The 16,447-nt window shown below is 40.0% G+C and overlaps 1 protein-coding gene across 4 annotated transcripts in view; it reads left to right on the forward strand.

The window, feature by feature from the left end:
• Nucleotides 1-16,447, forward strand: part of TMTC1 (transmembrane O-mannosyltransferase targeting cadherins 1) — a 338,032-nt gene that overhangs the window by 154,256 nt on the left and 167,329 nt on the right. For 3 of the 4 annotated variants that reach the window (XM_004006752.5, XM_027967794.2, XM_042247327.1), the window contains one exon: nt 16,165-16,354. The exons of the other annotated variant lie outside the window; for it this stretch is intronic. In XM_004006752.5, coding sequence (XP_004006801.1) covers nt 16,165-16,354 — 190 coding nt within the window. The remainder of the gene's footprint in view (nt 1-16,164; nt 16,355-16,447) is intronic. 4 annotated transcript variants of the gene reach the window in all.

Genomic DNA, 16,447 nt, shown 5'->3' on the forward strand with positions numbered 1-16,447 from the left:
GGATAGCACTGGCCTAGAACAAGCGCTGCGGTTCTTGGCCTAGCTCTTAAAAGGATGGGTAAGCTGGCGAGTGGAGTTAGACACAGCCTACTCTGCAGCCTTTCTCTGCCTCTGATTTGACTGTTTTTCTCTAATCTGCCAACATCTGTTTTACTCAGCTGATTCTGAGTGGTAGAGATTTTGCACTCTGCCTTTTGGTGTCAAGACTGACTTAGTGCCATCTGAAAAAGAAGTCCTTTAGGGACCAAGACTATGGATGCTTATGTCGCTTCTTATAATACCACCCAAATTTATGCCCTGGTTACAACTGTCCTGGGCTTTATGATTTTACTCCGGACAGCTTGCCAAACCCGCATGCGTCTCAAAAACACTTGTGAATCATGTTGAAACATCAGTGCTCAGGTCTGGTACCCGAAGATTCTGCTTCTGTGGTTATGGTGGACTCACATTTGAGGAGTGATGGAGTAGGTCTCTGAGCAGCTTGTTCTGTCAGAGAATTGTCATTTAGCACAGGATTTACTCATATGTTTATATGTGTCTCTTTAGAAATGTGGTGCTTTGACTTTCAATTTTGTGACTTGACACCCTTTTGTAAATCTTGGATTAAAAATAAAAACAAAAGCCTGAATTGAGTAAGGCTTCCGCATTGGGCTACAGCCTGTAGAAGAGAATAATGTTATTTTCACTATTAAGGCACCTGCCTGCTGCCTAGTAACAGGTTTTCTATTTTACTTGATTCAAAGGAGACAGAACATAAAGCAATATATCCTTAACCAAAGAACTATGGCCTTTCTGATATTGAAAATAGTTGTCTTTCAAATCCAGGAAACAGATAAAATTGGGTTTTTCAGTGAATTTAAGGCCTCCTATTGGCATCATGTTTTTTTCATGAGATGTGATTCTGGATAAGCAGGTGAAATATATCCATTTAGGTGGGTAGATCTGTTTCTGCAGCTTGGCTACACAAGAAAAAGCATGCATTATTTTGTAGGAAGACATTAAGATATGAAATAATGAAATTAAGATAGAAGTCAATATTATCCTTCAAAAGAAGCTTTTTTTCTGTCTCCATTTTTAGTTGGTAATTTCAAACAGGCATGAAACCTTAGGTTTTGATAGTTACAGCCTTAGTACGTATGCCTTACAATGTTTATAGTCCTTTAAGTCTCTAACATGGAGACTAATAATAAACTCTGAACAAGTGAAATTTTAAGTTATTTTTAAAAACAAAACAACTGTGTGCTTAAAGAGAGGTAGGCAAAAGGCGTTGCTCTGTTCTTGCTTCAGCAACTAGCCGTGTCTCCATACATGAAATGAAACTGAATCTATTCTGACTTTTAAAACAATAGTTGCTGAACTAGAATGAAGATCAGAATCACCCTGGGAAGTATGCTAAAAATAAGACTTTCTGCTGCAGGTTCCAGAAATTGTTTGAATAGGTATAACATTGGGTGAGATAATTCTGTGTTTGATCAGCACCTTTGTGGTGGTGGTGGGGTGAGGTGTTACTCTTGAAATCTTCAGGTATGAACTGTGTCCTCTGTAACTAAAGAGCTCTCTACAAGCTGGGGGTTGTCCCATCATATATTTTGTATTATGTTCTTAGAAAAATAGCTTGGAGATGAAAGAGATGATCAAAGTCACTGAGTGTAGTTTCCCCAACTGAAATGACACTGTGTAGTAGTAATTCCTCTAATTTGTCTTGGACCCTGGGAATGAAGGGGAGAGAAACAAAGAAGAGGAAAGAGGAGGGAGTCAGAAGGGGAGCCTGTGGAAGTGGGAAATTCTACCTGTGGACTAGGGAGTGGGGTTGAAAATGCTGGATCACTTGTTGACACTTTCCTGCTTCAAGAAAAAACACAATCCTTTAAATTTACTTATTGTGTTTACATTATAATATTAAATCCATGAGCAGCTGATAAAAATTAGAGATGAATCTTTTGTTTTTTGCTAACAATGGAACATAAAAGCAAATATTGCTTTTCATAATGAATAAAATGCCAAAGCCGAGCTTTTAAATTATGGATCCTGTTTCTTGCTGTGTGATGCTTTGACAAACATTTCCATCAGTTCAGGCATCTGTTTGCTGTGCTATAGAGAAGACTGCATGCTGGTTTAAGTTTGTCAGCCCTGCTTCGACTAAAATTTAATGGCTTGGGTTTTTTGGTATACAAACTCAGGTTCTTCCAGGTGGCACTGTCCAAGGAATGTCAGAATCTCAGACAGGTGTTTCTCCATGAAATGCCAGTATTTGACAATCATGTTTCCATTCAGTTTTCTGCATTGTACATAGGCCAGAAAACCCTGCCTAGTATGCATGGTCTCCAGAGGGTCTCCTGCAGTGAACTGGACAATTGTTTGAATAGGTATAACATTGGCTATTTTCCTTGCTGCAAGAATGAGGGTAACACTCGCTTCATAGAGAATGAGTTGGGATCAGATAATCCTTATATGTAAGCACTAGAAAATGCTGTACATGCTTAAAGTATGTTCAGTGTAATTGGATTTAGTTCGTTAGTAGACCACCAGGATTCTGTGTGGAATATGGAACCTGCACCTGATGTAAGATCAGCAGCTCATGTGCAGGCTGTTTAACCTGCTGTTTACGCCTGTGCTCAATGAGAAGAAGTATGTTGGGTCTGAAATAAAGATGTTAAATGCTTTATAGAGAGAAACAGACTCTAGATAAGAAATGAACCCAGTATTTATTTTGCAGAAGGAATTACTTAATTTTTTGCAGATAAATGAGTAAGAAATTGTTACTGACAGCCTTGGATGTTGAAATTGATGTTTTCTGCTCTGAGGAGACTGTCTCTGTTAATAAGATAATTGTATTAATGGTGTATTAAAAAGATCAAAGAGACTTAATGACATTTCAGATTGACTTTATATAGTTTGTCATGTAACAGGAGTTCTCATCTGAACTATATTTATCACAGTTCAGTTCACTTCAGTCGTGTCCAAATCTTTGCGACCCCATGAATCGCAGCACGCCAGGCCTCCCTGTCCATCACCAACTCCCAGAGTTCACTCAGACTCATGTCCATCGAGTCCCGTGATGCCACCCAGCCATCTCATCCTCTGTCGTCCCCTTCTCCTCCTGCCCCCAATCCCTCCCAGCATCAAAGTCTTTTCCAATGAGTCAACTCTTCGCATGAGGTGGCCAAAGTACTGGAGCTTCAGCTTTAGCATCATTCCTTCCAAAGAAATTCCAGGGTTGATCTCCTTCAGAATGGACTGATTGGATCTCCTTGCAGTCCAAGGGACTCTCAAGAGTCTTTCTCCAACACCACAGTTCAAAAGCATCAATTCTTTGGTGCTCAGCTTTCTTCACAGTCCAACTCTCACATCCATACATGACCACAGGAAAAACCATAGCCTTAACTAGATGGACCTTAATCGGCGAAGTACTGTCTCTGCTTTTGAATATAGTATCTAGGTTGGTCATAACTTTTCTTCTAAGGAGTAAGCGTCTTTTAATTTCATGGCTGCAATCACCATCTGCAGTGATTTTGGAGCCCCCAAAAATAAAGTCTGACACTGTTTCTACTTCCCATGAAGTGATGGGACCAGATGCCATGATCTTTGTTTTCTGAATGTTAAGCTTTAACCCAACTTTTTCACTCTCCTCTTTCACTTTCATCAAGCGACTTTTTAGGTCCTCTTCACTTTCTGCCATAAGGGTGGTGTCATCTGCATATCTGAGGTTTTTGATATTTCTCCCAGCAATCTTGATTCCAGCTTGTGTTTCTTCCAGTCCAGCGTTTCTCATGATGTACTCTGCATAGAAGTTAAATAAGCAGGGTGACAATATACAGCCTTGATGTACTCCTTTTCCTATTTGGAACCAGTCTGTTGTTCCATGTCCAGTTCTAACTGTTGCTTCCTGACTTGCATACAGATTTCTCAAGAGGCAGGTCAGGTGGTCTGGTATTCCCATCTCTTTCAGAATTTTCCACAGTTTATTGTGATCCACACAGTCAAAGGCTTTGGCATAGTCAGTAAAGCAGAAATAGAAAAAGTAATCCTAGCCTAGTTTATGATGATGCTATGTGACATGTGAGGGGAGTGAGTGCCTTTACTCAGATTCTTCTCACTCCTGGATGATGTCCCAGGATCCAGCTTTGCTCAAGATGCTAAGAGGGCCACACGAGGGTGGAATCTTCAGTCTGTGCCCTTTAGCTATAAGCCTGGGTATCTAAAAGCCTAGCAGGTATGGTTGCCTCAGGTCAAAATAAAATAATCAAATTTAAATATTTTTAGATTTTTAGGCATTATTTTGCTATCAGACTAATTTCTTAAGACCTATTTCTTTAAAGAGCTGGATGCTGGGGAGATAACTATCAATGAGACTCAGCTCTGTCCCTGAGAAACTTCTGTTTCAGTGGAAAGTCAGGCATGTTAACAGGAAGTTGCAGGAGACATGTATGCCCCGAGGCTGCAGGCATTCACCTAGGGGACTCCAGCTTGGCCCTGGGAGGGTGCAGTGACAGGGAACACTTATCAGGAGAAGTGACATCCTCACCGGGACCTGAAGGATCAGGAGTTAGAGTTCAGCCAACCTGTGAGAGTTGATTCCAAGAGATGAGGTGACCCAATCAGGAGCCAGTCTCAGGACTTTGAAACCTAAGAGTAAGGCGATTGGCCACAAAGACTGAAGTAACAGAGGCGTGAAGGCAAGAGGACGATGGCTGGGCAACCCTGATGGCTACACCCGGCCTCAGTTATGAGAAGCATGAATGAGGAGCCCAGGGGCAGAGGGAGGAGCTGGAGCAGAGACTGAGAGAAGCAGGGCAGCCATGAAGAAGGCCTGGTGCCTAGATCTTTTGATTCTTACAAGGATTGTCTAGCACTTTCTACTCTGTTGACACCAAGGACCTAGGAGATGAGGGCCACAGACAAGCTTCTACTCCAGTCATTCAGCCGGACTTGCCTTGTGACTTTCTGTCCCAGCCCTGTGTGCTGGGGGTTAGGACATGCTTCTGGTCACCCCATCCTTATCTATAGATGGTTTTCCTTGATTTTCTTTTCTTTTGTGTCATCTGTTTTTGCTCCACATCACCCATGATAATGTTCATCCCTGTTGCATTTATTGTCATTGCTGGGTGGATTTCCATTCAATGAATTTATAGCAATATAGGTATTGATTTTATTGTGGATGGACATCAGTTTGAAACTGTTAATATATACACATGCACACACATCATGGAATATTACTCAATCATAAAAAAGAATGAAATAATGCCATTTGCAACAAGATGATGGACCTAGAGATTATCATACTAAAGTGAAGTAAGACAGACAGAGGACAAGTATCATATGATACCACTATGTGTAAAATCTAAAAAATAAATGATGCAAATGAACTTTTTATAAAATAGAAATAGAGGCACAGACATAGCAAACAAACTTAGGTTACCAAAGGGGAAAGGAAAGAAGGGATAAATTAGGAATTTGGGATTAACAGATACACACTACTATATATAAAATAGATAAACAACCAAGACCCACTGTATTGCACAGAGAATTCTATATACTTATAATAAACCATCATGAAAGAATCTGAGAAAGAATATATATACACATAATATATGTATGTGTAAATATATATACATCAAATCAGCTTGATGTACACCTGAAATGTAAATCAACTATACTTCAATAAAATTTAAAAATAATAATAGTACTGCTGTGAACAATGTTGTAAATGTACTCTTTTGCTTAAAATATATGTATATCACTGTTGGAATAAACTTAGGAGTAGAATTGCTGGATCCTAAAGTAGTCATTTATTTTACTTTCATGAAACTGCCTGAACTTCTCCAACGTGGTTTAACCAATTCACAGTAGTGTTTCAAAGTCCCAATTTTCCCACATCCTCACCAACACTCAACATAAGTATTTTTCATAATATTTTTCATCTTAGCAGAGGCAGTTTATCATTTTTATATTACTCATTTTAATCCTATACTCGAGTTTACTCATGGGCTTCCTTGATGGCTCAGATGGGAAAGAATCTGCCTGCAATGCAGGAGACCTGGTTTCGATCCCTGGGTTGGGAAGATCCCCTGGAGAAGGGAATAGCTACCCACTTCAGTATTCTTGCCTGGAGAATTCCATAGACAGAGGAGCCTGATGGGCTACAGTTCATGGGGTCCCAAAGAGTTGGACATGACTGAACACCTAACACTTTCTGCTGCTGCTGCTAAGTCACTTCAGTCGTGTCCAACTCTGTGCGACCCCACAGACAGTAGCCCACCAGGCTCCCCCGTCCCTGGAATTCTCCAGGCAAGAACACTGGAGTGGGTTGCCATTTCCTTCTCCAATGCATGAAAGTGAAAAGTGAAAGTGAAGTCACTCAGTTGTGTCCGACTCTTCGCGACCCCATGGACTGCAGCCTACCAGGCTCCTCCGCCCATGGGATTTCCCAAGCAAGAGTACTGTAACACTTTCTAGCTAACCCATATTTTTAACTGTCCTCAGAAAGTCATATTCATTTACAATTTGAAACCATTTTTATTTGTGGTCCTGCATGGATTCTCTGTCTGCTGTCTGTCCACCTATTTAAGTTCTGCATAGATTATAGGAGGGCATTCCTTAATCCTCTGTTTTTCATTACATGTCTTAGAGCTCCATTGAAATTTGGTATCTGTATTTCACTATTTCCCACCATGTGATGTGTACATGTCCACTGATGCTGTCCATGTGGGGGACAGGGGCTAGCTCTGATTACCCTTCAGTACTGCTAAAAATGCCCAGCATAATTATTCAACATTTATTGAATTCGCTTGAGGATCTCCTATTCATTGAGAACTTAGTTCAGGAAATGGCTTTCTTTGGCTCTGGAGAAGGTTATAAGCAGGAAAAGATGCTAATGATGGTAATAAGCAGGTTTGGCCGACAAAGGCCTGTCGTTATTTCTCCAGAGTGAAACTGTGGAGACCCTTTTGAAGCATCAGTGGAACAGAGGAATTATGAAGATGAACAGGACAGTCTGGGGAGGGGTAGGACAGATCACCAAAATCTGGAGGGCAGAGGCAGAGTCAGAGAAAGATGGGGTACTCCATTGTGGAGGTACTGTGGTTTACACCTCAGCTATTTAGACAGTGTTAGCCTGTGCCTTAACTGAGAAGATGCACTGTGTATACAGTGGACCCAATGACCTGTATTTATGAAATGATGGGGGATTTCATAAATGAAACAAAAAGGATCCTTTGAGCAGAAACATTTTATATAAAACAAGCAAGTGCTGTACATTTCTGCTTGCAGTGTATGATTTTTTTAAATGTACCTGTCACAGGCATCTTCCTAGAACAGGGAAATATGTTAGGCTCATGATATTTCTTTGCCAAAAGGTTTTTTTAAAGACAAAGAACAGATTCTATGTGTAGTTTTTGCACTTCAGTTCAGTTCAGTTCAGTCACTCAGTCATGTCCGACTCTGCGACCCCATGAACCACAGCACGCCAGGCCTCCCTGTCCATCACCAACTCCCGGAGTCCACCCAAACCCATGTCCATCGAGTTGGTGATGCCATCCAACCATCTCATTCTCTGTCGTCCCCTTCCCCTCTTGCCTTCAATATTTCCCAGCATCAGGGTCTTTTCCAATGAGTCAGCTCTTTGCATCAGGTGGACAAAGTACTGGAGTTTCAGCTTCAGCATCAGTCCTTCCAGTGAACACCGAGGACTGATTTCCTTTAGGATGGACTGGTTGGATCTCCTTGCAGTTCAAGGGATTCTCAAGAGTCTTCTCCAACACCACAGTTCAAAAGCATCAATTCTTCTGCACTTAGCTTTCTTTATAGTCCAACTCTCACATCCATACATGACCACTGGAAAAATCATAGCCTTGACTAGATGGACCTTTGTTGACAAAATAATGTCTCTGCTTTTCAATATGCTGTCTAAGGTGGTCATAACTTTCCCTCCAAGGAGTAAGCATATTTTAATTTTGCGGCTGCAGTCACCATCTGCAGTGATTTTGGAGACCAGAACAATAAAGTCTGACACTGTTTCTAAATGTTGAGCTTTTAGCCAACTTTTTCACTCTCCCCTTTCACTTTCATCAAGAGGCTCTTTAGTTCTTCTTCACTTTCTGCCATAAGGGTGGTGTCATCTGCATATCTGAGGTTATTGATATTTCTCCCGGCAATCTTGATTCCAGCTTGTTCTTCCAGCCCAGTGTTTCTCATGATGTACTCTGCATATAAGTTAAATAAGCAGGGTGACAATATACAGCCTTGACGTACTCCTTTTCCATTTTTGGAACCAGTGTGTTGTTCCATGTCCAGTTCTAACTGTTGCTTCCTGACCTGCATACAGGTTTCTCAAGAGGCAGGTCAGGTGAAGCACTCTTTTTTTTTTTTTTTAATAAAAAAGAAGATTTATATTTAAGGAGCACTAATTCCATTAGGTGCTATTTGATGCCAGGTCCCCACTGGCCTCACCTTCCCTTTCATATATTTCATCCTGAAACTTCTTCATTCATTCCTGGCTTATCAATTAAAATAAAGGACTAAATTGTTTAAGCTGAATTCCCAGCTTTTTGTGCTGTATATTGTATTTTGTTGACCAGATATTCTAGTGAATTTCCTCTTGTGTGTAAAATTCATGGCAGAAAATTGATAAATAATTCATTTTATTTTTGTTCCTGTTTTAAAAAAGAAAACCCAGCAGGCAAAGATACTAAACAGACTGTTTTATTTCTGAAATTTTAGCAGAAATAAGCAAGATGATTAGTTTGAAATGTAATTCACAGTCAATGAGTTAAAAAGAAATACATCAGTTTCTAATTACAGCCAGCACAACTAGCCTCCAAAAATGTAATTAGCTTTTGGCATGATTCCAAGTGACTTCTTTATACCTAAATTTGCAAAAATTTTCCAGTGCTGTTCCAGGATTTCAAATAGTATTTAAGGAGTCTCCTTGCAACATTGATTTGAATTCATAGCACAAAAGGTAGGTTATGCCTCAGAGTTTCTTGAGATAATGTTTAAGTATTAAGAAGGTCAATCCCATTCCTGTGTATATATCACACACACAAAAAAATACTAAGTTGAAAAGATACATGCACCCCTATGTTCATAGAAATATTATTTCCATAGCCAAAATATGGATGCTACCTATGTGTACATCAAAAGGTGAATAGACAAAAATAAAAAAAGCTGTGGTATATACATACAGAGCTTCCCAGGTGGCACTAGTGGTAAGAACCCACCTGCCAAAGCAGGAGACATGAGAGACTCAAATCTATCCCTGGGTCAGAAGATCCCTTGGAAAAGGGCACGGCTGCCCACTCCAGTATTCTTGCTTGGATAACCCCATGGACAGAAGAGCCTGGTGGGCTATGGTCCATAGGGTTACAAAGCGTTGGACAGGACTGAAGTGACTTAGCGTGCACACACCCATGCACATACCTACACTGTAATATTACTCAGTCATAAAAAAGAACAAAATTGCATTTCACAACAGATTAGATGGGCCTGGAGAGTACTATGCTTAGTGAAATGTCAGACAAAGGAAAACAAATACTGAATGTCATCACTTATATGTGAAACCTAATAAATAAAGTAAGACATCGAGTATAATGAAACAGACTCACAAACGTAGAGAGCACACTAATGATTGCCAGTAGGGAGAGGGAAGGGGAGGGGCAATTTAAGGGTAGAAAATTAGGTACAAACTACTATGTGTAAAATAAATAAGCAGCAATGATACATTGTATAGCACAGGGACTAAAGCCAATATTTTATAATAACTTTAAATGGAGTATAATATACAAAAATTTAGAATCACTGTGATGTACACTTGAAACTAATATATTATTATAAACCATACCTAACAAAATACCTAACAACTATACCTAACAAAAATTAAGAAGGATTAAGTTAATAGTCTTGAGTCAAGTTAATGGTTTTGACCTTCCTAGTATTACAAGAAGGGGAAGTTTGTTTTTTTTAGTTCCATGGTTTGCTTTTATTTTTAAACCTATTTTTTCATAATCTATATAAAAAGTCAAAATTGAGCATTTAAAAATTATATAAGTAACTATATTGAAAAGGGAATGGCAAACCACTTCAGTATTCTTGCCTTGAGAACCCCATGAACAGTATGAAAAGGCAAAATGATAGGATACTGAAAGAGGAACTCCCCAGGTCAGTAGGTACCCAGTATGCTACTGGAGATCAGTGGAGAAATAACTCCAGAAAGAATGAAGGGATGGAGCCAAAGCAAAAACAATACCCAGCTGTGGATGTGACTGGTGATAGAAGCAAGGTCCGATGCTGAAAAGAGCAATATTGCATAGGAACCTGGAATGTCAGGTCCATGAATCAAGGCAAATTGGAAGTGGTCAAACGAGATGGCAAGAGTGAACATCAACATTCTAGAAATCAGCGAACTAAAATGGACTGGAATGGGTGAATTTAACTCAGATGACCATTATATCTACTACTGAGGGCAGGAATCCCTTAGAAGAAATGGAGTAGCCATCGTGGTCAACAAAAGAGTCCGAAATGCAGTACTTGGATGCAATCTCAAAAATGACAGAATCATCTCTGTTCATCTCCAAGACAAACTATTCAATATCACGGTAATCCAAGTCTATGCCCCAACCAGTAACGCTGAAGAAGCTGAAGTTGAACAATTCTATGAAGACCTACAATACCTTTTAGAACTAACACCTAAAAAAGATGTCCTTTTCATTATAGGGGACTGGAATGCAAAAGTAGGAAGTCAAGAAACACCTGGAGTAACAGGCAAATTTGGCCTTGGAATGCAGAATGAAGCAGGGCAAAGACTAATAGAGTTTTGCCAAGAAAATGCACTGGTCATAGCAAACACCCTCTTCCAACAACACAAGAGAAGACTCTACACATGGACATCACCAAATGGTCAACACCAAAATCAGATCGATTATATTCTTTGCAGCCAAAGATGGAGAAGCTCTATACAGTCAACAAAAACAAGACCAGGAGCTGACTGTGGCTCAGATCATGAACTCCTTGTTACCAAATTCAGACTTAAATTGAAGAAAGTAGGGAAAACCGCTAGACCATTCAGGTATGACCTAAATCAAATCCCTTTTGATTATTATACAGTGGAAGTGAGAAATAGACCTAAAGGCCTAGATCTGATCGATAGAGTGCCTGATGAACTATGGATGGAGGTTCGTGAGATTGTACAGGAGACAGTGATCAAGACCATCTCCATGGAAAAGAAATGCAAAAAAGCAAAATGGCTGTCTGGGAGGCCTTACAAATAGCTGTGAAAAGAAGAGAAGCGAAAAGGAAAGATATAAACATTTGAATGCAGAGTTCCAAAGAATAGCAAGAGATAAGAAAGCCTTCTTCAGCGATCAATGCAAAGAAATAGAGGAAAACAACAGAATGGGAAAGACTAGAAATCTCTTGAAGAAAATTAGAGATACCAAGGGAGCATTTCATGCAAAGAAGGGCACAATAAAGGGCAGAAATGGTCTGGACCTAACAGAAGCAGAAGATATTAAGAAGAGATGGCAGGCAAGAATACACAGAAGAACTGTACAAAAAAAGATCTTCACGACCTGGATAATCACGATGATGTGATCACGCACCTAGAGCCAGCCATCCTGGAATGTGAAGTCAAGTGGGCCTTAGAAAGCATCACTACGAACAAAGCTAGTTGAGGTGATGGCATTCCAGTTGAGCTGTTTCAAATCCTGAAAGATGATGCTGTGAAAGTGCTGCACTCAATATGCCAGCACGTTTGGAAAACTCAGCAGTGGCCACAGGACTGGAAAAGGTCAGTTTTCATTCCAATCCCAAAGAAAGGCAATGCCAAAGAATGCTCAAACTACTGCACAATTGCACTCATCTCACATACTAGTAAAGTAATGCTCAAAATTCTGCAAGGCAGGCTTCTGCAACATGTGAACTGTGAACTTCCAGATGTTCAAGCTGGTTTTAGAAAAGACAGAGGAACCAGAGATCAAATTGCCAACATCCTCTGGATCATGGAAAAAGCAAGAGATGTTCCAGAAAAACATCTATTTCTGCTTTATTGACTATGCCAAAGCCTTTGACTGTGTGGATCACAAAAAACTGTGGAAAATTCTTCAAGAGATGGGAATACCAGACCACCTGTCCTGCCTCTTGAGAAGTTTGTATGCAGGTCAGGAAGCAACAGTTAGAACTGGACATGGAACAACAGACTGGTTCCAAATCGGAAAAGGAGTACGTCAAGGCTGTATATTGTCACCCTGCTTATTTAACTTATATGCCGAGTACGTCATGAGAAATGCTGGACTGGAAGAAGCACAAGCTGGAATCAAGATTGCCGGGAGAAATATCAATAACCTCAGATATGCAGATGACACTACCGTTATGGCAGAAAGTGAAGAGGAACTAAAAGCCTCTTGATGAAAGTGAAAGAGGAGAGTGAAAAAGTTGGCTTAAAGCTCAACATTCAGAAAACGAAGATCATGGCAGCCAGTCCGATCACTTCATGGGAAACTCCCAGAGTTTACTCAAACTCATGTCCATTGAGTCAGTGATGCCATCCAGCCATCTCATCCTCTGTTGCAGTGGTATTGGAAATCTAGAAAATATAAGAGACTGAACACAACTTGCAGAGCAATGTCAAAATGTGGCCTGAATATTAAAAGTTTCTACATAGCATTTGCATCTACTCCATAGTCAAGCTGCAACCAAATATAAGATAAGAAGCATTCCTGTGGCAATTCTGTTACCTTTACCACCATGTAAAATTTATTTTTATTATGAAAATATTAAGTACAAAAGGAGAGAAGATAGTGTAAAGAACCTGCTGCTGCTGCTGCTGCTAAGTCACTTCAGTTATGTACGACCCCTGTGCAACCCCATGGACTGCAGCCCACCAAGCCCTGCTGTCCCTGGGATTTTCCAGGCAAGAACACTGGAGTGGGTTGCCATTTCCTTCTCCAATGCATGAAAGTGAAAAGTCAAAGTGAAGTCGCTCAGTTGTGTCCAACTATTAGCGACCCCATGGACAGCAGCCCACCAGGCTCCTCCATCCTTAAGATTTTCCAGGCAAGAGTACTGGAGTGGGGTGCCATTGCATGTACCCATTATCCAGTTTCAACAATGATAGTTCATGTCTAATATTATTTCACTCATATTCCCACCCAGTTCTTCCCCCTTGTTTTAGTCTATAATTCTGAAGCAAATCCCAGTCATCATGTTGTTTTAAATGCGTATATTTTATGTGTATTTCTAAAAGACAAGAACCTTTAAAGAATAGAACTACAGTACTGTTACCACACTTACAAATTAACAATGATTCCCTGTTAGCATGTCTAATCAGCATTTCAATTTTGTCTGTCTCATAAGCAGTTATTTTTAAGAGCAGTTTGTTTGAATTCACAGTTAAACAAAAAGTGCATTTTGTTTGATATGTCTCAAGTCTTTTGATTTATTTGTGCCCTCTCCCATTTTTTCTTTGCCATTGCAATGTATTTGTTGAAGAAACTGCCATCATTTGTTCTGTAACACTCTGAATTTAGTATGTTGCTTCCTTGTGGTATTATTAAACATGTTCTGGTGTTTTCTGTATTTGATATAAACTAGTAACACAGGGCTTGATTAGATTTAAGTTTAATTTTTTTTTTAATTTGGCAAGACCATCTTATAGATAGTGATATGCATAATCCATCAGGAGCACATCAAGATGTTAGTTTCCCTGTCTGTGATTTTAAAATTATTTAATAAGTTCCTGGTACCTGATATAACCAGATCATCCATTATAAAATACCCCATCAACTTTTCATCTAATAATTTCAGCAGCCATTTACAATCTTTGCCTAGATCTATTACATCAAGAAGGAGATACTGTTTTTTAAAGTAATTTATTAAGAGCCGGAATGTAACTGAGTAACACAGCTGCATAATTTTCCTGCTAAGTTTGGTGGCTGAACATTCTCCTTTAAAGCCAAGTCGTTAAGAAGCTTTACTGAGCTAAGAAGTAAATAACATCAGCTTAGAATCTCTATGAAAAGAAGCCTTAAGTAACCCAATCATCTTTCTATGAAGTTGGCCTTCTCATAGGCCCAAACCTAAAAGGGATATGGTGACTTTTTTTTTTTTATTTTTGTTAAATAATAAAGCATGGACTTCGTTAAACCACATGGACTGTAACCCACCAGGCTCCTCTCTCCATGGAATTTCCCAGGCAAGAATACTGTAGTGAGTTGCCATTTCCTTCTCCAGGGGATCTTCCCAGCCCAGGGATCGAACTCACATCTCCCAGATTGTCAAGTGGGTTCTTTACCATTGAGCCATCAGGGAAGTCCCTTATACTGCACTGTCTGTGCATTAATATTTTTTTTAAAATAAAAACAGAGAGGAGAGTTTTGAAACACCACTGAAACATCTGATGCATTTCTCTGCTGGGGTTTAACAGTGAAGGCAGTGAATAACCCCCATCACCGAGCCTCTCCTGATCGTTGTTAATGGTTTTTCCACTGCCAACCTTGGAACAAGAGGAGGGAAGGAAAGGAGATACGTTGAGAAGGGCTGGGAAGGGTATTTTAATCCAGAGCTACTTAATTGAAAATTTAAGATGAACTTACTCTTAGCATTGGATTTGGCCCATCTAAGATTTCCTTTAAAAGGACATGGTGGTGCGGGAGGTCTCTTCTTCACATTCTGCGCCCTCATGACTCTTTAATTCTGTGTATCTTAGTTTCACTATTGGATTTTACCTTCCTTAAGGACAAGGGATTTTTCTAGGTCTTTGGTTTAGTTCCATATAGAATGTTAAAGATGAACCCAGCTGGACATGAGTTAGAGTAGTAAGAGCACACTTTATTCAGTAATTCCTGACAGAACAGAAGCTGAGCTCCATTCTGATTTGTGCAGAGGTGACTAAGTACTTTAAAGAGAGAATGGCGGGGGCGGGGTCGGGGGGAAGGGTTTGCAAACTGGTGCTTGGCTAAGTCAGAGAAGTAAAACATTACAACGGACTGATCCTCAAAGTGCATTCAGGCTGTGTCTACTGGCTGACAGTTATCACAGTTAGGATTCTGTCCTTCAGCAGACTGGGAGCCAGGCCCCATGCTCCTGGTGATGACATTTTAAAGGAACAACACTCCCAGGTCCTGGATAACACCTTGTGAGTTCTAGGAGATACATATTCCTAGTCGTAAGTGCTTTGTAGCAAATGCTCTAGGAAATGAAGGTTGGGGGCCTTTTGTCATGGTTTGGCCAGAAAAGAAGTAAATTCTCCAGGCAATGATGATCTGTCTTTCTCAGGCTGTCATTTTAATGCGAGGGAGGGGCTGGGGTCATCCTGGAGACGTGGCCTTCTGCTGCTAGAAGCCATACGAGGGTTCAATCATCCCTTAGTGCAAAGACGTGGATGGAGTTTGCTGTATGCTGGGGTTCTGCCGTTCTCAAGGTTCTTGAACACTACTTAATGATTTGTGTAGACTGAACAACAAACTTAAATAAATTCCATTTCCTCTGTGCAGAAAGGAAGGGGGTCCAGTTAGGATGCCTTCTGCTTTACCTTACTGCCTAGACACAGCCAGGAAACAGGAGTAATAACTCCAATCATTATTTTCCTTCCTGAGGTCCACCTGGCTATTCTTATTATCAGGGACAACTGTATGTCCCTCCTCTTGAAGGTTAGCCTCTTGGTTTGTGAGAGACTGTGTATCCCTACTACAGATATTTTGATTTTTTGAGACGGTTCAAAATGGATCACTCTATTTTAAATGGTTAATATTTGCATATCTAGTGCAGGATTTGGGGCATTATTAAAAAGAGACAATTCAAATGTCTCTTACTCAGGGAATTGTACCCAACGAGGCAGCATTTCATGTCAAAAACTTCCATCAAACTTTTCTTTTATACCATTTATCTCAGTTGTTATATATGTATTTATATGATAATTTAAAAAAATAGGTCATGGAAACTCTGTCTTCTTCATCATTGAAAGGCCAGCAGATACCACAGTGACTAGCAGCTGTTAGATATATTCCAGAATGGTCAACTTCATGACTAAATGAATGAATGGCCTTCCATTTACCTTGTCTTTTTATAACATTCTTAGCATAGAAAGGCTATTCAGTAGAAACATGGTGAATGAATGTTTTCAGAAAGTCATGGATCTCGAGTTGTGTTTTAGTGATTCTTCTTCTCTTTTAGATTCCTTACTTATTCCTACCTCTTGGCCTTCAACGTGTGGCTTCTGCTTGCACCTGTTACCCTGTGCTATGACTGGCAGGTGGGCAGTATTCCTCTGGTAGAGACCATATGGGACATACGGAACGGAGCTACCATCCTTCTGGCAGTTGTGATGGCCTTACTGAGTCTTCGTTGTTTAGCAGCCTTCAAGGTAATTTTCTTAACATTCAAATGAACACTGCATTGGAAGAGAGATGCTCTATACTCAGAAGAATGTGGGTCTAAATTGAATTTATCCTCTGTC

Source organism: Ovis aries, chromosome 3 (genome assembly GCF_016772045.2).
Source record: "Ovis aries strain OAR_USU_Benz2616 breed Rambouillet chromosome 3, ARS-UI_Ramb_v3.0, whole genome shotgun sequence".
NCBI classification, from domain to species: Eukaryota; Metazoa; Chordata; class Mammalia; order Artiodactyla; family Bovidae; genus Ovis; species Ovis aries.